The sequence below is a fragment of the Myotis myotis genome, unplaced genomic scaffold, assembly GCF_014108235.1.
Source record: "Myotis myotis isolate mMyoMyo1 unplaced genomic scaffold, mMyoMyo1.p scaffold_m19_p_11, whole genome shotgun sequence".
Classification (NCBI taxonomy): domain Eukaryota; kingdom Metazoa; phylum Chordata; class Mammalia; order Chiroptera; family Vespertilionidae; genus Myotis; species Myotis myotis.
Window position 1 is genome coordinate 32,335,842 of NW_023416315.1, and position 24,146 is coordinate 32,359,987.

The following is a 24,146-nucleotide window of genomic DNA, read 5'->3' on the forward strand; positions in this document are numbered from 1 at the left end:
GGACAGCCTAGTGGGAATGAGGTGATACCAATCAAAGAGGAGGAAAGGAACTTAAGTTCTGAAAATGAGTTATAAGTAACCCACAGGCGCAAGCATCTCTCACATCAAGGGAACTGCAGGTAGGAAAACCCTAGTAATGACAGATAGCACCGCGCAAAAGAAGCAGGGACAAGATCAAAGCCCAGGGGGCCCTTCCAAACTCTAGATTTCCCAGCCTGAAGTAGACCTGATGAAGCCCTGACATTAAACTGGGCTCGGTTATATATTTAAAAGACTAGTAATACCTCAGGGAGACTAAAAAAAAAAAAATGAGCTATGCCCCAGCGTCACTGGAGAAAAGATCCAACAGAGTTTGTTTAAAGGCAGCGAACTGAAAGTATCAAGTTGCTTTTTATTTGCATCTTGTCTTGAATTCAGGAAAAATATTTACTCATATCTGAATAAAAATGGAAGATTAGTATTTTAAAAATAGTCATTAAAGCATTTCATACAGAGAATAGATAAGACCACTTCTATTGTCTCCTTTTGTACCCTTTATTTAAAATTAATTTGAAGGGTTTTTGTTAAAGGTGTCAATTGCAGACTGCAGGATTTGTAGAGTGTCATGTCTCCAAATGCTGCTTTCATTAATTCAGGGAAAAATGAGAAAGAGTAGAAAAGAGAAAAATTGGGGATTCAGGAACAATCATGAAGACAAAGTTTACCTCACCCAAAAATTAGACGCATGAGTAGTAGACTTGGGAGCACAAAGAAGTGGAAGACAAGGCTATACTTAATATAGTCTTTATGCTGTAAACACGTTAAAACTTCCACAATGTCACTAACTGTCACAGGGAAAAGGTAGAAAAATGTCTAAATTATATAGCAAGTTGCCTGCTTGTAAAAGAGAAAAGAATGCTTTCTAAAAATATCTACTTCATTCACAATCTTAAATAACTTGAAGTGGGGAAAAATTAGTGATAAGTAAACTAATCACTGGGTAATGGAATAAATGTTGAGTTATTAAATTCTGATGTTTTTATATGTTAAAGTGCTGTATTAAAATAAGAAAACAGTGCTTAATTACCTTATCTTTATGACTTGCTTTAAGCTACTTAGATATCTGTGATTTGGAAATTGATCCACAAATACCTGGTAATCTAAATTTAGATACCTGATTCTAGAAGAAACAGAATCTACAGAATACTATTTGTCCTGAAAAGTTCAGGAAATAATCCAGTCCCTCAGGAACACAAAAGTGAACTAATAAAAATGCTCTGATGCAGTCTGAACTTTTCAAAGTGAATCTTAAAAATTTTAACCTCTATAAGCATACTTTAAACAGTTTTCAAACCAGTGAAGCAGATAATCATTTGTAGGCATTATTGAAGGTACATTTAACAAAAAACCAACTTAACTTCAATGAAGGTCTAACACTACAACATAAACCTTTAAGAAACCTTCAGAGAAAACATAAAATAGATTACATCTTAGGTGACCAGAGTTTAAATTCAGCATATGAATATAATTCAAAGGAAAGGGAACAATATATTAAGGCTAGAACAACTTGTAGAAGTCTGAAACCATAAAAGAACCTAGGTGGTTGAGCTAGGTCATGGGTGGAAATAGAGTAAAAACAGTTAAATACATGAATTTTTATCTATAAAGGAGGAGGTAACTATTTTTTAACTTTTTATAGGTGAAGTAATTTCATACAAAACAATTAAACTAAAATAAGTATAAACTGCATTATAATTAGTATCTGAACCACTGACAAACAAGGTATTGTTTTGAATAGGGGACTTCCTACTGCAAAAGAATGCTGATATTGAAAAAATGTACAAAATCTTCTAGTTGTACATAAAGTGGCTGACACTTCACAAATCAGAATATTCTTAAACTATCTTTGCAAAGAGATTGAATGTGGTTGGTTTTAGTTTCTTTTCACAAAAAAGGTTTTCAAACTTCACACTCTTGACAGTCATTAAGAAGAAACATTCGACTCAGCTAAAATACAGCGCTCGGTGCCTAATAAGAAATTCACTTTTAGCTCCCTTTCCCTCACCCTCCCTCCAAGTATAATATATTAGATTCTGCTGGCTCTCCATAACTCATCTATATTGTCAAGTGGCAGCTCTCTTAACACAGATACTTATTTCACTGAATTTTATGAAGAAAAAACCTTGAGGAGTTATCCTCTATCTTCTACTCCTTACAGTAGGACCATCTTTAATCAATCTGTTTGTTTTAAGAATAACCCCCAGTTTTTATTCTCCTATTCATTACAGAGCCCAAAACAGATCCCTCTTAACAAAAGGTCTTTTTCCTTTTCCTAGTGTTTACTTCTAATAGAAAAATTATCTGAGTTTCTACATTATGAAAATCTAAAATGGCTTCAGGACAAAACCTAATTTGAGAATCTCTTAAAACAAAGAAACAGAAGTACTTATTTTAATCCTATATAATAAAGATGTAATATGCAAATGATCATTATGCCGTGAAGCGTAACTACCGACCAGGTAATGACCGGATCATGGATCAGCAGGAGGGTGGGGCAGTAAGCTACAAGAGGGCAGAGAGCTACAGGAGGGGGCAGGACAGCAAGCTATGAGGGGGGCCAGGGGGGAGGGAGCTACAGGAGGGTGGGGCAGTGGGTGGAGAGCTACAGAAGGGCGACAGCGAGCTACTGGCGCACGGATTTGTGCGCACGGCTACTAGTATATGTATAAAAGCAAGTTTCTAAAACATAGGCTCTAAAACCAGGCAGGCGTGGGTTCAAATCACTGTTGCACCACTCATTAGCTGTGTAATCCTTAATCAGTGGTTCTCAACCTTGGCTGCACATTAGAATCACCGGGAAATCTTTTTAAAATCCTGATTTCTGGGCCTCATCCTCCGGAAATTCTGTTTCTTTGTTACTACTGTTGTGGCCCCACCCCATAACAAAGAAACAGAATTTCCGGAGGATGAGGCCCAGAAATCGAAATTTTAAAAAGATTCCCAGGTGATTCTAATGTGCAGCCAAGGTTGAGAACCACTGCCTAAGTTCTTTAAACTTTTTTTAACCCTCAAGAAGGAGATAAAAGACATAAGGAGTCTCGTGAGGATTAAATGGGATGATATATTTAAGTGCTTAAATAGTGCTAGCACATACAGGTACTCAATAAATGTCCATTGTTGTTACTATTATGGGACTTCCTTATTTTAAAAGTGTTTTGTTTGTTTTTTATCCAGCAATTACAATAAGAGTATATGTGTCCAAGAAATACTGCACAGTACTTGAAAATCTGGTTGGAAAAGAGTATTTAACATGAAAAATTGTTCTATATAAAATTACATGAAAAAGGCCATTAAAACAGAATGTATATGATTATAATTTTTAAATTAAAAATTTTTTTAATTACAGTTGACATGCAGTATTTTAATAGTTTCAGATGTATAACATACTGAGTTCTCTGTATGAGTTTGTTTCTGTTTTGTTTGTTCATTTGTTTTGTTTTTTAGATTCCACATATAAGTGAAATCATATGTTACTTATCTTAGTCTGATTTATTTCAATTTCACTTAACATAATTCCCTCTAGGTCACCCATGTTGTCACAAATGGCAAGATTTCACTCATTTCTATGGCTGAATAATATCCCATTATATATAAGCACCACCTCTTCTTTATCCATTTGTCTGCCTTTGGATACTTAGGTTGCTTCCATATCTTGGCTGTTATAAATATGCAATGAACATAGGAGTGCATATGCTTTTTAAATTAGTGTTTTGGATTTCTTCAATAAATACCCATAAGTGGAATTGCTGGCTCAAATGGGAGTTCCATTTTTAGTTTTTTGAGGAAATTCCATACTGTTCTCCACAGTGGCTGCACCAGTCTGCATTCCCACCAGCAGTGCACCAGGGTTCCTTTTTCTCCACATCATCCCCAACACTTGTTTGTTGATTTATTGATGATAGCCATTCTGACAGGTGTGAGGTGATATCTCATTGTGGTTTTTAATTTGCATTTCCCTGATAATTAGTGATGCTGAGCATCTTTTCATATGTCCTATTGGGAGAAATGTCTCTTCGGGTCCTCTGCCCATTTTTAAATCAAATCTTATGTATTGAGTTGCATGAGTTCTTCATAAAATTTTGGATATTAACATATTATCACATCTACATTGCTCAATATCTTCTCCCATTCAGTAGACTGTCTTTTCGTTTCGTTGATGGTTTCCTTTGATTAATATGATTGCAATTCTTAAAAAGAAGCTTGTAGTAAATATACCAAAACATGAGCAGAAATGGCATACTTTTAGGTGCTATTATTACAGGTAATTTTAAATATTTTTATTTTTTTTGAATTTTTCAATCATTCTACAATGACCATGTATTACATTTATAAACAATTTAAAAACATATACACAAAGTGGCTTATTTTTCTAACTCCAAGTTTCTCCAGAGAGGTAGAATCAGAGAAAAGAAGTAAGGAGAAAAAGAGTGAGAAGCACTTATTTTTTTTAAAGCCAGATTTTATATAAAGTTATTAGTTCTGTTATATTAAAAAATACTGTTTTGAATTATTACTTTCTAGCTTTAAAGTTAAACAAAACTTACAGTATGACATCTCAGTTATAGCACATTTAATCATATCTCCAGAATAATATTTCCTTTGGAGATCAGTTGATATGGATTCTCCTGCTAAAGTAAATACTAAACTTTGTAGTAAAAGGAGACTATTAGATAATGGAAATGGCCAACTAGAGTTTATGAGTAAATTTATCATTACATTAATTCATAATTAGACCACAGGTTATTTAAAAAGGCAGAAAGTCTCTCTTTTGATGAACATTAACTCAAGAAAGTAGATGGATCATTAAATCTAAATCCCAAATTTCCTGTAGCAAAACTGCTGTGGTACTGAGCTTTGAGTATGGATATTGTTACCTGCAGAATGAGAAAATAAGTCTGTGGGAATAAGCCAGAGAAGCCTATCAGAAAGACAAAAGAAAACCAGGAGAAAACAGGTTCATTAAAGGCAAGAAAGGAGTTTATAAAAAGTAGGAAGTTATCAACAGTGTCAACTACCAAAAAGAGATAGCAAAAAGGTGAAGCAGAGTAATGAGGAAGATTTTGTTGTTAATCCTCACCTAAGGATATTTTTTTCCATTTGTTTTTAGAGAGAGTAGAAGGGAGGGGTGGGAGTGAAGAAAGAAACATTATCACCAATTTTGAACTTTTCTCTCTGTGACTAAAATGCTTGCTTATTTTTAAAAATAAGAAGAGTTGCCATTTACTAAGTATTGCCATTAAACTTTTCACAAATGAGCAGTCTGACGCTCACTGAAGTGAAGCTTGCTGAAGGTCACAGCATTAGTTACTATATGAACCCCGTTTATTTCTTTTGAAAGCTCATAACGCTATTCTCTCCATATCATATTGCATACTTTCTGAGTATTTGAAATTATTCTATTTTCTTATTCAACAATGTCTCAAATTATAAGAAATTCCATACATTTAATGGCAATTTTTTATGGAAAAAGTATTATCACTTAAAGATATAAATTGCTTATAGATACACATCCGAATTTCAGAAATGTCAAAAAATAAATGTCAAAATGTTAGTAACGTGGTATAACACACTTTCACTATTTCCCCAAACTCTAGTCTACAATTTCTTATCAATCTTGATAAGGATTCTATCAGAACATCAAGATTAGAATGCTTAAATATATTTAACTTCAGAACTCAATTCTATTAACTATCAGAGTGCATTCTTTGAATTTTCTAGCTTAGATTTAAAGAAATCTATTTTTGTTGTAGGCAAAAAGGTACTTCTTAAGTCACAATATGTAGGTTAATTTTTAACAGATAAGTAATTCTACAAAATGATGAAACAGTTAAACTAAATGTTTAATAAATTAGAAGGAATAAACTAATTGTATCTATATCTAGCATACATGAAATCTCTCTCTTTTTTGAAGTTAGAATTTGAGTCTTTCTTATTCAGGGGTTACTTTCACAGCTCTGAGAATGGGCTAGCTTATATCAACTAGGACCATCATTTTGCAATGAACAATGTCTCTCACACTTTATATACAAATACTGGAATAAGAATTTACACAATTAATATAGACTACATCGCCTCTGAATTTTTATATTGGTATATTATAAAACCCCATTTTAACATTTCAAATACTGGGTCTTACTAACTTTTGAAAAGAGGTAATGAAATATCTTTCAACTTAAGTCCATATTCTTAGTAGGGGCCATTTTTTCTCCAAAATAATAAAAACAAAATTTTTTTTAAAACTACAGAATAATATTAAGTTGGTTATTTCTGAAAGACAACTCTATGTATTGCACCCTAGTGTACTTTGATTAATTATCTCAGTTGTGATTTAGTTTCTCATCACATATGGTATTCCACAGCATGCTATGGAAACACATCAAGCCCACATGCCATCCAAATTAGAAAATAGCTTGTTTTTTCCAGTTTGTAGTAAGTGTAACTTAATTTAGTTTTTCAATTTTGCATGTTAATATAGAAAACATTTGTCTAGTTTGAGGTTCCAAATCATTTTCTTTATGAATATGATGCTCAAATATATCAATATGTATGTCATAAACACTGATAAATTTTACCAAGGGAAATAAATCATATATTTTAAAAGGTTTTTAAGGAATACCTGACCATAATTTATTGAAGTAAACCAATATGCTTAATGTATATTGCACAAGCCCCATGAAAACTACCTTAAGTTACAGAACTAAACACATCAGCATAAATTCTAATTCTATTATAAAGAATAACCATAAACAATCTTTGTTTTGCTGAAAATTGTTACTTGATAAAAATATTACCTAAGGATAGGTTTCATAAACATGTCTGGAACAATAATATAAGCAACCTCTGTGAGCAGGCTATTATGACAAATAGATAGTAAGTTCAGTTCAGTATAACAACATACTCTAAAAAAAAAGCACAGTGGACTTGTGAATAGCTATTACTTTTCATTGAATTCACAAATCATGTTGCTAGTCTGAAATTATGATACTCCTTTAGGAACTAAGGGCTTAAAAGACATACAATTTTGCCTGCCAGGGAAAATCCAGAGTAATGGGCCACAGCTTAAACTTAGTCTAGGATAAGGTAGAACCTCATTTGGAAGTTTGTGGGTTTTATCACACACAGTAGAAGGAGGAAATCTAAAGTTTAAATTTTAAACTACAGCCATCATCAAGGATAACCAGATTGAATCCCCAGAGTTTTAATTCTCAAACTTTGAGTAAGTCTACAAACCACAACAGATTTGTTTTATGAGACTGTAATGGAGGGCACTGCACAAAACCTTTCTCCAGATTTTTACCTGCCTGTATCAGTGGAAAGGCCGATCATCACTCATAAAGCTTAATAATGTGCACTGTTGTAAGCCTTACTGCTTGTTACACAAGTGCGAGAAGAATACCGAATTAAGATGGTTAAGTGGTATAAATTTTACCTGAAAATGACTTCTCTGTCAACTGTGCTAAATTCAAAGACTTAAATTTTAACCTAATGTCAGAAAAAATCCGAGAGGCCAAATGAATAGTTAAAATATTACAAAGTCCTTTTCTATGAGTCAGTTATGTGCTTCAAATTTCAAAGGACCTTAAAGGATAACTCATTTTAATTATATATTTTTCACAAATCTTCATAATACATAAAATTCAGACATTCAATTTCTAATATTTCTAGGTTGAATTAAATGTGCTCTCTTAATGTATTGTAGCAAATACTCCTTGGAGATTTTTCTGTTCCATTCTTAAAGAGGCAAAATTCTCAATGACTATTTTACTTAAAATAAATATTTATATATGTCATTTCAACATAAGTATATAGGTTATAGGATTCTAGTTGTTCAATGAAGAAAATTTGGAAAATAAAACAGAAATGAAAAAATACCATACTTCCCTTACTCAGGGATTTTTAATACAATGATTATCAAAAAGTACCACTTGTCTCATTTGGCATTTGTAGTTCCAGAAAATTTTCCATAGGAATTTGGATGAGATTTCTATGCATATTTATGACTTATAAAGAGTAGCATACTAGAAAGATCAAATACAAGCAAACCACATGCAGGTTTCCATGCTAAGACAGCTCATCTTGTACTAGTCAGATAATGACCTGTCATGTTTACTTTATGGCTTTTCACAAAACAGAGCTTAAACAAGGATGAAAAGGTAAAATCATAACTGGCAAAGTCACTGTAAAATATGGGATGTAAATTTAAATTCTCAGTGGCACTTGTGAATATAGATGACTTGGATGAATAACTTTTAAAAAAAATATTTATACATGTTCATTAACCATGTCAAAATAAGTTACTTCGTTTTGGGTGTTTCAGCCACAGAAGTTGTTTAGCTCTATATTAAGTATACCCTAGAAAAAGACTGAATAGTGAACTGTGCCCTACATCAACCAAAGACCTTGTATACATATATGCATAACCCCTGGACACAGACAATAGGGTGGGAGAGGTCTGGAGCAGGGGCAGGGGCAGGGGCATGCGGGGGTGGGGTGGGCGGGAAGGGTCAATGGGGGGAAAAGGGGACATATGTATTACTTTCACCAATAAAGATTTAATTTTTAAAAAAGTAAAACCTTTGCCTGAGATTATAATTTTCAATATAACTTTTAAATTTTAAATAATAAACTTTATTAAAATAAGTTAATTTATTACCTCAAAAAATACAATATCGTCTATCTTATATGTAAGTATACATTGTAATTTTTAAGTGTCAGCTAAAGTTTAATTTGGGTTTTGCATTGTGTGTATTTGTTTTACAATTCTAAAAAAGTTACTTTTTAGCTTGAAAACTTTAATAACTGAAGAATTCATAAAATACATAAAACAGTTATTATTCCTGACTGCTTTTAATTGAGGAGCTTATAAAAAATATAAACATCCACCCTTAGTCCCTCTCTCTCTCTCCTTCCTGAACAATTCAGTCTAAAAGCCATCAAGTTATGATAAACAAAGTAGGTATCAATGTAGGGTGGAGGTAAAAGGTGAAAGAGATTAGTTTTATATCAGGGGATTAATTATGTAAGAATATACAGGGTGTCTCAAAAAATGTATACACGGTGTATAAACAGTGTTTATTAAAATACATTTCATTTTCAAAATGTAATAGAGTCTAGAGCTATCAGCTGTTAAGTGTGTGACAGCATTATGTCTAAAATTACAATGTCTAACATATCTTATCAAAATGTGTCACAAAGACACAAAGTGAGCAAATGCCAACAGGTTTGCTCAGTGTAGGGCAAACCTTCAATTTGTAAAAAATACAGTATCTGTGAAGTGCAATAACAAGAGATATATACTTGTACATACATCTAGTCTTTGGCACTGTCTACGGAGAAGAGCTAGTAGGAGCAACATCCCATGTTGCTCATCTAGTACCCATATTCTTAGTTTCTAAATACCATTCTCTACTAAGAGGAACCAGAGTTCCTTGGAGAAATATCTGGTTCCAGGAGTAGGGGGATGGGAAGTGCAAATTGAGCCTGGAACATTTTTAGTAAGAATATACTCAAAGATTGCTGTTCATGTCCAAAGGACACAAATGCCAAGTTGAAGAGACAGACATCAGCCTGAAGCCAATCACCAAATTTGGGACAATTTGAACATCAAAATAATAATAAAGCCACAGGGGGGAAAAACAGAAAATGAAAATTTGATGAGGAATAAGATATTTAATAGTTGCAAGGTTCTTCCCCACAATTTACTTATTAATTTGAGAGAGGAAGAGAACGGAGAAGACTTCCAGATAACTCCTTGATTCAAGTAATTAAAGTTAACATCACCAGCTATGGTTCAAATCAAAATCATGTGTCACCTGATAGAAAGTATACTGCAGCACATCAAAGATACGTAACTGCTCTGTAATCTTCAAAAGTGGCATGATAATAAAAGTCAAAAATTGTCGGACAAAGATTAGAGACTAAAGAAACGTGAAAACTAAATGCAGCAAGTGATTCTGTACTGGATCCTTTTGCTAAAAGGGCATTACTGGGCAAATGGCAAAACTTGAATGGGGTTTGAGGATCATATGGTAATAATATATCAACATTCATTTCCTGATTTGGGGAGGATATATTTTTGATATGTAGGAGTATGAAAACACACTACCAGATGTAAAGCAGAGGTGTGACAAATACACTTTCTGAAAGATTACTCAAGTAGCAGTATTGGGACTATGGTCTTCAAATACTAAAAATATTTAAATAGCTTTTCAATCACTGGTCAAACAGTTTAGCAAATACAATGCATGTTTTCTAACAATGTGCCATCCTAATGGATTTCCATTCAGAGTTCAAAGACCTACTTAATCCCTAGTAGAGAGGAAGAAACAAAAACAAAAATGCCTACTCTTCTCCATGGCTACAGGCACTTAACTGCCTTTAGGAAATGTATGATGCACTCCCAAACTACGTGAAATATGTCCCCTTGCATTTTCAGTATCCGTTACTATATAACTTAACAAAGCCACTCTTTGTGTTTAATATAATGCTACAAATTTATAGTAGTATAGAGCCTTTCAAAAGAATGTATGCAAAAATACATATTTATAAAAGGCAATAAATCCTTTTTCAAAAATTGCTTTCCTAATTTGCTTGTTAAGGTTAGGAGGAAACCCTAAACAAAAACAAAACAAAACAAAAAAACACACTTAAAAAATTATTTTAGACTACAAAGAGTCCCACAAGAAAACTATTTAAAATATATAGTATGCCACTATTTGTTCATTTAAATTCAATTTCTGGAAAGCATTTTAAAATTATGCAATAAAACCTTTTGATATTAAATACGCTCCCTCTTAAATCTGGGTCTTAATAAAATTAATGGAAAATAATTCTTGATATTGTATAGTTTAAAACCTCCTGCAAAATGTTTTATTTATTATTAAATAAAATTCCTACTATGTTCTATGTTAATCATTATTGTACAAACATATAAACTTTTAATAAATATGTTACTTTATAAGATCTTTAAATTTTTTTTTCTGTAAAACTATTTTTAATGAATAAACATTTACAGATGGCCTCTGTGGTAAGCTGGAGCAAATAATTTTAACTATTGATAGAATATTTTTGATTCCCTGATTAGATAGGAATTCAGTATCAATTTTAACTTACTCTAGGACAGATAAATGCATATAAATGGTATTTTAAAAAAGATGGTTTGATGTCCATATTACAATAGACAGTTAAGGAAGAACAATTTGATTAACCCACAGATGACCAGAATGTCTTAATTCAAATATATTCAATATTTTCTGTCAAATGAACCAAAGCATTAGGAGTCCAGCTACTCACACACTTTAAAGAAACACAATAATCTTAAACTGTAGATTACCACCACTTAAGGGTATAATAATGATATACAAAAGACATAACTTTAATAGTTTATTTCTTGAAATAAACTATTAAAGATCTTATTAGAAATGTCATCCTTCCTACTTAGCTAAAATATCAGAAATGAATTTTAGAATATAAAAACTAGTTTAAAAAATACAGATCATATAAACATTCACAATATACTTATTTATGTTAAGATGAGTCATCTACAAAATAAAACTGGATTTTGCTGATTATTCTTTTAGTTAACATTTATACATATGACTCAAGTCAGAATTTCCCTGCTATTCCCTACTCCCCAGGTGTGGTAAATTAGCAGAGGGTGACTTTTTTGGCTACTATAGCACTATTTAATCTATTACAATAATATAGAGACCATACAAAACAGCTGAAATATTTCATAGAGGAAATTTATATAATTTAGTAGAGCTATTTATTCCTTAACTTAAGGGCAATAAAATCACTGTGGCAATACATTTTTTAAATTGCATTAGATTAAAATATTAACCCTTCATATTCCAATTCTCTTTAAAGTTAGGAAGCTGATGGTAGATATAGAAAAGCCATCAAAATGAAGGGAAACAATACTTTTCCTTATAGGCTTTCCCCCTTACCTTAGAAGATGAAGAATCACACTCCTGACATATCCATCCATAGCCTGTTTGTTTAGGAGACTTTTTCAAAGGAGGATCCAAACAGCCAAAATGGTAGCACAGTCTGCATTCATCACATCTGCAGGGTAAACAGATTGAAGGTATATCTAAATAGTATTTTAGAAAGCATCTTTTTCAAAGACAAATAGCAAACGATTGCCCCTTTCAACTTTATCATTGTTAATTCTACCTTTAGCTCACAAGATTATTAAATTAGTGTTTATGACAAAAACAATCTAAACCTAAAATAATGGTAGGAAAAACAAAATGTAACAAATTTAACAAATGATAAAAAAATATCGTTCAGAACACTTTGTAATAGAAATGTTAAGGACATATGAATGAATATATGTGTTTAAAACTAACACAATTTTGATTTTGAGCTTCAAGAATTAATCATTTGCCCATTAGATAGCTTAAAAACATATGATATGATACATATAATTCAAGATTATGAATTCAATTCACTACATTGTGATTATTCTAAAAGTTTTTAGAACTCTAAGCAATTCTACAGGCTACGTACACTAATCTGTAATCAATTCTATACAATTTATATCTCATCACTCTCTCAAAGTTAATGTAGATTATAAATAAACTTTCCAAATTTTATAGCATGCTATCACAATCTATAGCAAATAAAAATCATTCTAAGAACTAGATGTAATTTTCTCAAAATTTACCTGTCACTTTTTCTCAGTGTATTGGTTTTCAAAGGGCTTCCTAGTACATTTTAAATCTTTTTAATAAATGTTTTGATAGTGTGTTTGCCACCTATGATGTACAAAATCTAAGAAAACTATCATACCTATTCTTCGTTTCAGACAATCTCATCCTGCTGACAATGAAGAAAGATCTGTATTATTTCAGTGTTTTATAAAAATAATATTTTATCAGTTGGAATGACATGACCAAAATTTAACAACAAATAACAAAGATGTATACATCTTATAGAAAGACTAATATTCCTCCCTTTCTTTGTGCTCTTTTTAAGTAAAAAAAAAAAAAAATACTTTCTCCAAATCAATCTGTCAGATTCTCTTCATATATTGTTTCTGTTACTGATTGAAAACTTTAAAAGTTGAGATATCCACAACTAAGAAACCAAGGTGAAAATTATAGGGCCCACCTTACTTGAATATATACTAACTACTAGTTAATAACCTTTCTTAGAAAAAAGGGGAAACAGCTATTTTTATACACAACACACAAAAACTGTTGATTTTTCTAAAATCACAATAAATAGGATTACAAATATACATTTATACTAAATATTTCATATAATGCTACAAAACCCAATCTCTCAAAGACCCATTTTAGGAATCAAGAGTTTTCAGAAAAGTTAGCAACTTAGCCAAGTTATTCAGGTTTAAAGAAGCATAAAACATAAATATATGTCATAAACTTATGCATGTCTTCCTCTACAACATTCTCCTTATTAGACTCAAGAAATGGAGTTAGGGGGAAAAAAAGTTTACTGTGATAATTCTAGCTATGGAAAAAAATAAAATAAAATAAGAATAACAGTACTTTATTTACTATGCCAGTATTATAAATGAACCATCCAAATTAAATTTAAAAGCAGTTAAAATATTTAAATATCTGTGTTCTGACATTAAGAAATAATAGATAATACTAGCTAACATCAAATATAATACAGACTAAATGACAAACCCACACAATTTATGTTCTTTCTTCTCAATTCAATTTATTTAGCTTTCAATAGTTAAAATTTCTGTTAAACATATGGATGGTTATGAGAACCTTTAGAGTATATACATTTCTGAGTTTATGAGAATGTAGAAATTTCTAGATAGCTGAGGCCATATTCCTTCAAACAAACTAGTATTTCAATCGTCTTTGAAAGGGAAATTTGAAAAGAATCACATTCTTTACTTTAAGAAAATACACTAAACATAATTTACACGCTCTTTGTCATCTCAGGGTCATGAGTATGGGTAAGAGATGTTGCTATGTGTCTAACAGTGTATCAGCCTTTTGTGTTTGGAGTGAATAACATCAATCTGGTGTTCTGTCTGAATTCTTGTACTCAACATTTTTATATGTTTTCAAAGTCCTCACTTGCTTGAAAAGTATCAGCCACTGTTTTCTGATCTTGTCAGTGTATTTGTTCAAGCAGCATTTCCCCAACAGTAATTTGTTATGGATTCAGAAACCAAACCACTAACCTCATTAAGACAAATTGACACTAAAAAGACACAAAAATGAGCTAAGTATATGGACACAATTTTCAGTGACTATAATTTTTGCTTAACTTTAGGTTTTTGGGCAATGTTCCTTACAGTTCAGAATGCCAATAATCTGGGCTCTTGATAGGTGAAGAGTTAGATGTTAATGTTTTCCTAGTTCATATCAAATTACAACATAATTACTGCATATTTCCTTTATAACTGTCAAAATAACTTATACATTAAGATTTCCATTGTATAATTCAAGTCAAACACCATGATGAATATAAAGGTGAATCTTAACTCATTATTTTTTACCTTCATGTATGCAGGTGATTCTTGCTGCAATAGCTATGAATTTCCAGCTAATAAACTAAGAACAAGTTTGTTACATTGATATAGTTCCAATTTGTAAATGATTTCAGTTAATAGTAAAATCAAGTAATCTTTCAGCTGAAGAATAAATGCAAAAGCGTAAAGAAAGGTTTATATGCTAGATTTCTTAGGATATAATGTTGAAGTATATGCCATTTGGAAATGAGCTGATCCTTACTAATTCTTTCAATAGTGACACATTTTAGAGTGACTTAGTCTACATGTGGAGCTCTGATGTATTTGTGATGGGGCCCAGAGGAGAGGAAGAATTTTCTTGTCTGAATTAGGGGCGATACTTATCTCAGGTTATAGCTCACTCACCAGTAAATAAAAAACTGCAATTCCAAGACTAAATTTAAAAAAGGAGTAGTTAATACACTTAGGAACTGCCAAAATCCCGGGGAGAAAATAAACAAAAACAAATAACTCAATCTTGAAATCATTAGCTCTGTTAATAAATAAATATACAAATGTAAGCTCTTTCTAGAAATAACTAAAATTATTTCCATAAGGAAAAAATCTGTTGTTTTTTTTCTACACTAGAATATTGAAGAAATCTTTGTGCTGATAAAAATATACTGAACGACACAATGAACTTGAGCAGAATTTGCAAGAATATACCACAGACAAATGTAAGAGATATCATTAAGAATCCTAGGAATCAAATAACAATGTAAATGATGAAAACAGTGGGTTTCTTATTTTATGCACACACACACCATTTGGTAAACTTTAGCAAATTCTGTCAGAACAAATTCTGGCTATGTTACAAATTTATATCATTTTAAAAACTCAAAAATTAGGAATACATAAGGGCCTGCAATCATTCTGCTACCTAAAAGCAAAGTAGAGTTGAAGTAGTTAGTAATGAAATCATTATTGTTTGTCTCTACCTCTACTTCTTACATATACTTGGAAATACATAATTATAGTGCATATATAGTATATACTTATCAAAATAAATAGTGAATAAAATGTTTTAAAAATCTTTTGCAAAAGCAGTCATTGACCCACAAAAGCATAGTGATATAATAATATACTTTATTAAATAATGCAAATGTCTATGTAATAAAAACAGACTATTATACCAATAGCACATATGTTAAATAGGATGGAAATGTCTTAAAATATTCAAAGAGAATATAAAACGAACCTGTAAAGAAACACTATGAAATTTTTAATAAAATGCAAACTAGATGCTTAAACAAGTATCCTTTAAACATCTAATAAATAATGTACACATTAAACTATAGGGCACTCTAAAATTACAATTTTAAATGAGATTAAATGAATCCCATTTATAAGATAAAAGGAAAACTGATTGTTTAATTAGATTCTTATTAAATACAATTTCCTAGGCATCAGATTAATAATGGATCCAGATAATAAAGCAGCTATATATATGGCCTTTTACATAATAATTTAACAAAATGCAGTGAGCAAATAAACATATTTCTATATGTATTTAAAATACTTACTTAGCACATGGTTAAGTATAGCACCCTAGACAAAGAAGAGGAAGAAAATGATTTATGTTCATATGTCCTATGATCCATATAACAAGCAATCGATCATGTTTATCTGATTGCTGAGAATATACATACAATTCAAAGAGAGACAACTGATTTATTTCCTCCTGTGCCCAAGAAACAGGCTAAAAACCAATGTTCCAAAGGGTTTCATTAATTCCCCTAATATCCAGTTGATAATTTCACTGGGAGAGTACACTAAATAACTACTTTTTAAACTAACAGAAACAATTAAGTGCATGTCCTATGCATATAATTTGTAACTAAAATAAATGTCAGGAAGAAACGATATCCCCAACATGTGATTTGAAAAGGAATGTACTTTTCTTATGATCAAGTTGATCCATAATCAAGCTATTTTTTATGTCATGAAAACATTTTATTTAGATCCCTTCCAGGTCTATATGGAGTAAAATACAATACTGACTCTAAACATAGATACTATTACATCTGTTCACTTAAAAAAAAAAAAAATACCACCCTAAATACTGAGAGAATTCATAGATTGGATTTTTTTACTTTTCCATCATTCCATGTATAAGTTCTATACAAGAAAGATAAAAAGAATTGGTCTTGAATATTAACATTACTTAAACAAAATCTTACTAGCAGCTTAAACACCTACACAGATCTGTCAACCAGGAGGGAAAGATTCTTTCATTGAACAGTAACCAATTACTACAGTTACTCATTTTAAAAGATGGAGAAGATGCAGGTCTGTGGCCCATGAGTTAAATCACTTTTAACATAATACAAACACGCACAAAATTCTGCATTCTACAATATTAGAGTAACATTTAATATCAATAAAGACATTTTTTCTTTTATTTTACAATCTTAGTGCAAACCACTTATATAAGCATTTTATAAACAAAATAACTAGAAAATGTCTTTATAGCATATTTCACAAATATAAGACTAATGTGAAGGCCTTACACACTTTTTTCATTAGTGCCACTATAGACTTTTATCACAGCCAGTAATGAATGAAAGAGTGGTAAGAAAGACAGAACTATTTTTTATACATGAAAGTATATTAATTGGAAAAATATATGGATAATTATCAAAATCCTAATTCATATTTAATGATCACTTAAATAACAAGATCACTCCAGTTAGCTACATCTGCACAACCAGGTTACAAGATTAAAAGTGAAACAAAAAAGTGAAACATGAAATCAAAGAATTCATATAAAAATACACAGTAAGGTCAACTACCTCTTCACAGCATGAGAGAATGATTCAACATTTCCATACCTGAAACACGTCTGCTTTGTTCTTTAATAAACTGTTCTCCATCTGCTCATGCCCCTGGAAATGTTTCAGCCGTACAACCTGCTGTGCTCAAGCCCCACATAACTTTGTATTTACCTGTTCATAATTAACTAATTATGCCCTAATCAATAGTGTAGATCTTCATTTTACAATGTAAATCAGATAAATGAGATAATGACTGGGGGTCAATCTTATTTTATTTACAAAGCCCAGCATGAGCATCCAATTTCATTATTTCTTATGTGCCTGAACGGCAGTGAATCTTATCAGCAGACCTGCAGAAAGTCTTAGGGCGAGTGCTGGGAGAAAGAGGTCTACGTTTTTATTAAGAATGTATTTGCAAAGCATGTCCATCTCAGAAATATTTTTATGCACAATCCTTAGTATATGTAAAACTTAACAAAGTGCTGACTCAGATTACAGAAAAAGATTTCTGCCTTCATATGCCATACAGCACTAAAGCTGAATCTCTTATACAAGTTACAACCCATCAAAAACTATTTCAGAAAATAAAATTAACAATGTTAATACTTCATTCTGCTGCAGAGAGTCCTTCTAAATTCCTTGAATAGATTTTGGTGAAATATTCATAAAATATGCCATACTGTGAATCAAGCAAAACAGTGGTAACTTTTGTCAAATAAAGAGTATTAAGTGTTTAAAAGGGGGGGCGGGGGGGGGAAGAGAGGGGACATCTGTAATAGTCTCAACAATAAAAGATTAAAATAAAAATAAAAAGAGAGTGGTCTCATTAAGTAGTAGAATATAAAACCAAGAAAATACGATAATGGGTGTGAATATTCTTATTGTTTATGGTCAGTAATCAGTTTTTAATATCATAAATGTAAAATTAGATAAAAATTCAAGAAACATAATTAACAAAGATATTTAATGATACAGAAATATCATTTCTAAATTTAAAATGGATAAAGGTTAAGGCTAAATTTTGTTTTCATGTTCAAATATCCTAATTTCAAATCTTTTTTCAAAAAGAATTAGTGAATTATGGATGAAGATACATGTTTCTTGATTCATTTCTGAATCTAAAATATTGCTTCCCTCATAATAGGTATAAAATAAACATGTAACTGAATTTATGAAAATGAAGAAATGATATTGTATGTGTTGTAGATGAAACTACCACAAACATTTTTATACGGAAACAAATATTTTTAAAAATATAAGGACCTTTTTAAGGATATTAAAACAACAATCAATCGATGTCAATCACAACACAATGATTCTTTCAAAAATATATACAAATGGTTCTCAAAGTGGTGTCCCTGGCTGGCAGCATCGGCATCACCTAGGGATTGATAGGAATGCACATTTTCAGGCCTCACTGCAAACCCACTGCATCAGAAACTGCTGGGAGCCAGGAGGAGGGAGTAAAGCAGGGAGAAGGCAGAGGAGAAGGGAAATGTGGCAGAAATCCTGATGCACTGTAAAGGCCGAGAACCACTACTATATACTACCATGTCATTCTTGAATTCCAGTCATTTAATTTCCTTTCTGATATTTTAGTGTTTTTTCTTTCCCTGTTGCATAACAAGCAGCCATCATTTATCTTTTGTGCAATTTTCTCTCACATTTGTCTGTGAATTGGTCCATATTTTATTAAGCACATATTAGTATTTTCTTTGAAAAGCAACTGGACCATTATGGTAAAAATTAATTTTGTACTGTGAAAGCATTTAGATTATCTGGAGAAAGTGTTTTCTACTCCCTTCAGAAGTTCTCTTATTCCAAATACCTGTTTCTAGGACCAATAATTATGAGTTATGCAGTTTATATTTGTGATGGGTGACAAATATTCTTAGGGCTAGCCTATCTACCACTGAAGGCTGCAAGACAGAGAATGATAATGTAGTATTCTAATCAGAACCAAGGTGGAAGGGATTGTGATTAATGGTTATACCAAAACCACAAGGCTTAATGATTTCTAAGGAAATCTAAAATTATCACTAGCAATTTCTCACCATATATCAAAGGAGGGCCAGGGTATAACACATTAGCACATTCTTTTCAGAAAATGGCAATGTGTAATTTTTCTTAAAATCAGCTGGAGTCCAGGAAATACTAATAATTATCAACATTAGTAAACTTATGTAGTAATAAATAGTAAGTCCTTTCTTATTCTTAAAACAAAAGCTCACTGGTTTGGTATAGGTTAGTAATACTTTTCCTCCAATGTTATAAGATCTTTTGATAATCCTTAATCTCAGTTTATATATATTTTATGTACATATTACTATTATCCAATAATATGGTTGATTACTATAACTATAGATTACTAGTAACGTTACACTTGCTTTTGATTATCTATCACATTGCCTACTCTATTCCTAAAGTTTAAACTATTTTCAGTTGCCACTATACCTGAAAAGATGTCCCAAACCACATTTATAGATCAAGAAATTCCAAGAAGCAAGTTGACAATTTACATGTATATGTGCATTTCAATTTCAGCAAAGAGTCTCTTCTAAGTCAGTTCAAGATGGAATGATGAAATATTCAACAAATTTCTGTAGTTGCCTTAAACCTCGATCATTACAGCTTGAAGATCAAAATTTAATTCTGTAAACCTCTGGAAAGATAAAGATGTTGATGAAGATCTTTCAGCTGGCAACTTGTATAGTCAATAAGCTTTGTATCTCCTTATTTCTTAACCTCATCCTTAAGGTTGAAAAAATAAAATTATACTGAATACAGAAAGTTTGTATTATGTCAATAAGGACTGAATAAATTTGGGCATTACTAAAAAATATCTAGAGATCAACACAGACATACTCTTACTTAGGAGCTTCAAATCTGAAGTTGTAAAAATTTCATGCTAATAATATCAGCGCTTTCACACAATGAGTCAAAACTAGAATACATATGCTTTACAAGTCTTTCACTCCTACTGAATATGATAAATAGAAATAATGTTTAATGTAAGAGTCTATAGTTGTTTCTCAATGTAGCATTTCATATATGAATATTTATATTGAGTTGGATGAAGCAGAATAGCAGACTAATGGAAAGCATTGTCTTTCTTGTTTGTTACTGGTAGTGATCAACAACAGTAATAGCACATTGCAGTTAAGTCCCATAGGCTTCCATAGCTCTTCAGTAAGTCCAAATACTGTATATCATCATTTGCCAAAGAAGCAAGAGGGGAAAACATTACTTAATAGGACAATTCTGACAAGACATTATCTAGTATTTTTCAACAATGCACATATCAAATATTCCTGATTAGTGCAAAAAAAAAAAAAAAAAAAAAAAAAAAAGACAAAAAGTCCACGCAGGCAAATTAAATGCCTTGTCAGTCCAGGTAACAAACCAATCAATTACATTCTATCCAAACCTGACAAGCAAAGGCAACTTTTTGCAGTGATAAGCTTATGGGAAGGACAAGATAGCTGTTCTCCTTTACTTTATGTACTCTATTGAGAGTGTTATCCACATTTTTAAAATCACACTTATAAAAGAGGTTTCCAGGATTGCCTCCGAGGATGAGCTGTGGCAGAGTTGGGTCTCATGAAGGGTATCTACACAGTAAAGTGATAAGAAAAGAACATTAACATTTAAAGATCATAGCACTCTGCACTATGTCTTATGAAACATACTAACAACACCACAATAGATTCAAATAACATATGATCTGGTCCAAAGAGATACATACCCTAAACCTAAATGCCAAGATCTTGTGTAGGGTTTTTACTAGTTAAATGGAACTAATTTTTCACTTGAAACATTGAGTTGCCTCCTCTTTAATTATTATTACTTTTAGTTGTAAGAATAAGTCTATCTTACTAAGACAAAACAAAAATAAATGATGAAGGGTTTGTATTTACATAAGCAAACATGTATTTGCTTAATAAATGTCTTGAAAAATAGCAGTGTGCTATTTTTTGTCATCAAATATAGCATTTTAACAACCCTTGAGAAAGCATGTAACTGTGCTGAAAACAAGCACACCTAAACCAATATGTACAGGGCTGGTTCTACCCAACTCTAGAGTCTTAGGGAGTAAATTTTCAAGTGATTCTTATTCCCTGTGCCAACACTGTCTTCTGTTAAAAAAAAAAAAAAAAATACCAGAAATGTTTGGTTACAACTGTGAAAATTATATCCCTAACTAGCTATTTTAGAGGATTGTGCAACAAGAACAACAGAGAATACAACACACCGTAAATACCTGGTCATTGATTATAAATGCACCAATTTTAGCCAAATTTTCAAAACTCAAACACTTGTATTTCTTTCTCAAGACTTTCTCTAGTGTTTCTTGTACTGATTTCCCCTATTAACATATATCCGTTTGCTACCTTTGTTCCTTTATTTCAGAGGAGAAATTTTAGGTGCTTAGTGATTAAAATATTTTTTTTTACTATGGTAAACATAAAAATTTATCATTTTACTCAGATATTTATATTAGTGTAGGTGAGGGGAAATTGGCAAGTAGTCACACATTACAGAAAAAGTTCATTTTCATATTTAACTATTAGAGAGATGTGTTTAATGCTTCTAAGTTTCATTGAGAAAAAGAAAGTGAAAAGTGGCACAAAACAATCACAGACAAACACAGCACTACTGAGAACAGCTACCATGCTGAACTGGGCAACCGCCAAAGAAAGCCAAAACAAAAGTGTACAAGGAAAATAAAGAATATAATGGCAGAGTTTTCAGAGAAATGTACTTATCGACACATGAGAAATAGAGTTGAATCCGCTTGCTGAATAACAGGAAAATAGATAGGAAGAGTTTAATTCCCTTGTTGAATAGTTACATGTGCTAACTTTTCTCAGTGCTTCAGTCTTTCAGTGAGAGCTTTAGGCACACCCTGAATCATATATTCTGGGCATTGCTTTGTCTATAGGTGAGGCACTACCAGGTCAGCACAATGCAAGAGGAAGCAACCACATCATTTACCAGAGAAGTGCAATGAACTCTTCATTACAGGCACAAATGATGGAGACCAGCAGACAACACTGAAGATATACGTGTATTTAATTTCGATAGGAATACGAATATACATGCACTGGGTAACAGGAAATCTGCTTTAACCACCAATTAAATATAAGTTGACATTTAACTTTGAAAAAAGATAAAAAGCTATCAATAGTGTTCTTCCATCCTAAAATTTCACTTAATATTCCAAATGTCCCTTAAAGCCAGAGTAAGCAATGTGACTCCCTTGGCTGCTATCATCCTGGGATAAAAGACTTGCCGTCTTGTACTTGAGAGATTAAGTTTTAGCTTTGTCTTCATTCCCTATGAACTTAGTATGCTCACTTACAAATTAATGCAGAAAAACTGAAATTAAATAATTTCAAAGGACTTCTCTGATGTATACACATGTAGTCTGTACCTTATATAGTTGGAATTGCCTGCTAAGAAGAAACATCTACTTCTTTCCCCCCCATGATGCTAAAGCAGTATAGGTGGTGAGGCAGTATGCCTTCAAGAGCATGAGCTACTCAGTTAAGACTGCCTAGACTCACATACCAATGCTGCCATTTTTAGTTGTGTGATCAAGGACAAGTAATCCTTCTAATTTTCCTCACCCATAAAGTAGGTGAGGGAATCAACACCTATTTTATGGGGTGGCTATGAAGATTACTTGAGATAAAATACAAAAGGCACCAGCACATTGGCCCATAATAAATAAGCACTCTATAAATCTCAGCAACCAATATGAAGAACAGTAGATTTATCAAACACTGTAGAAGTGTTCAGTGGAAGGGACTATATTCTAATACATAATTTATATTCTAATACATAATTTATATAGTATAATTTCAATATATAATTGGAATAATTTTTATTTCATGATGTTTAGTGTCTATGTACCTCAGTTACCTAATCTCCAAAATGGAGATGTGAAACCTCATAGGACTACTGAAAAAACTGAATGAGCTAATACACTTAGCAGAGACTAGAGTCTGGGAGATAGTAAGGTCTAACATTAGCTTTATTTTAATTCTCAGGTGATAAAGTCTTTAAAATAATATGTCTGGGTTTAATTATAATTAAAAATATAAGATTTTTATACATTATGACCTAGATATCAAAATCTATCAACTCCAAAATGTTTATCCAATCTTATTTTCAATTTCTGTTCACCTTTAGTTTTATTTCATATGTCCAAAACTATACAAAAATAATACAAATCAAAACATTGATACAGGAGGAACAGCTAAAAAGGATGTTTGATTTTACAAAAAGAAGAAAAATAAGAAGAGAATATACTGCAGGTCATCTAAAAACATTTCATTGAACATAGTTTCATTATAATGTTGTTAGGATGTGTGGGAACTTAAATCTTGTTTATACCAATTAATCCATGGTAAAACTGGTTTTGCTTTCATTTAAAGTCGCAGAACCTATCCATGGCATTATTGAGGACATGACAGTAGCAATTGGTTTCTAATACTAGAAGCTGGATTATGCTTGTTTTGTATGATTCCAAGCACTGAAATTATTGAGACCTGTCAGCTCTATTGGAGAGAAAAACTGCCAATGGTCTGAGCTGCCACAAGATGGAATATGTTACCTACTTCTATCCCCGGCAGAAGCTCCTTCCTTGTCACTTAGTAGTGATACTGGGCAGATAATTCAAGTCTCAGACGAATAATGGAATAACAGAGTTGGAGAGCATTTTCAGGACTGTATAGTGTTTGTTTTGGCATCTCTTTAAGTTATAAAAGTTACAAAATTTTAGAAAAAATGAGGTTGAGCCCGCATTTAACAAATGAGAAGAT

At 31.8% G+C, this 24,146-nt stretch overlaps 1 protein-coding gene across 8 annotated transcripts in view; it reads right to left on the reverse strand.

The window, feature by feature from the left end:
* Positions 1–24,146, reverse strand: part of PHF14 (PHD finger protein 14) — a 164,479-nt gene that overhangs the window by 43,560 nt on the left and 96,773 nt on the right. For 3 of the 8 annotated variants that reach the window (XM_036328037.1, XM_036328034.1, XM_036328038.1), the window contains exons 17-18: positions 12,835–12,864; positions 11,988–12,105 (exon numbers count right to left, since the gene is read on the reverse strand). In XM_036328037.1, coding sequence (XP_036183930.1) covers positions 11,988–12,105; positions 12,835–12,864 — 148 coding nt within the window. Of the gene's footprint in view, positions 1–11,987; positions 12,106–12,834; positions 12,865–16,068; positions 16,094–17,176; positions 20,931–24,146 lie in introns of those variants that run through there. The other 5 variants (XM_036328039.1, XM_036328035.1, XM_036328040.1 and 2 more) reach the window with 5 other exon arrangements.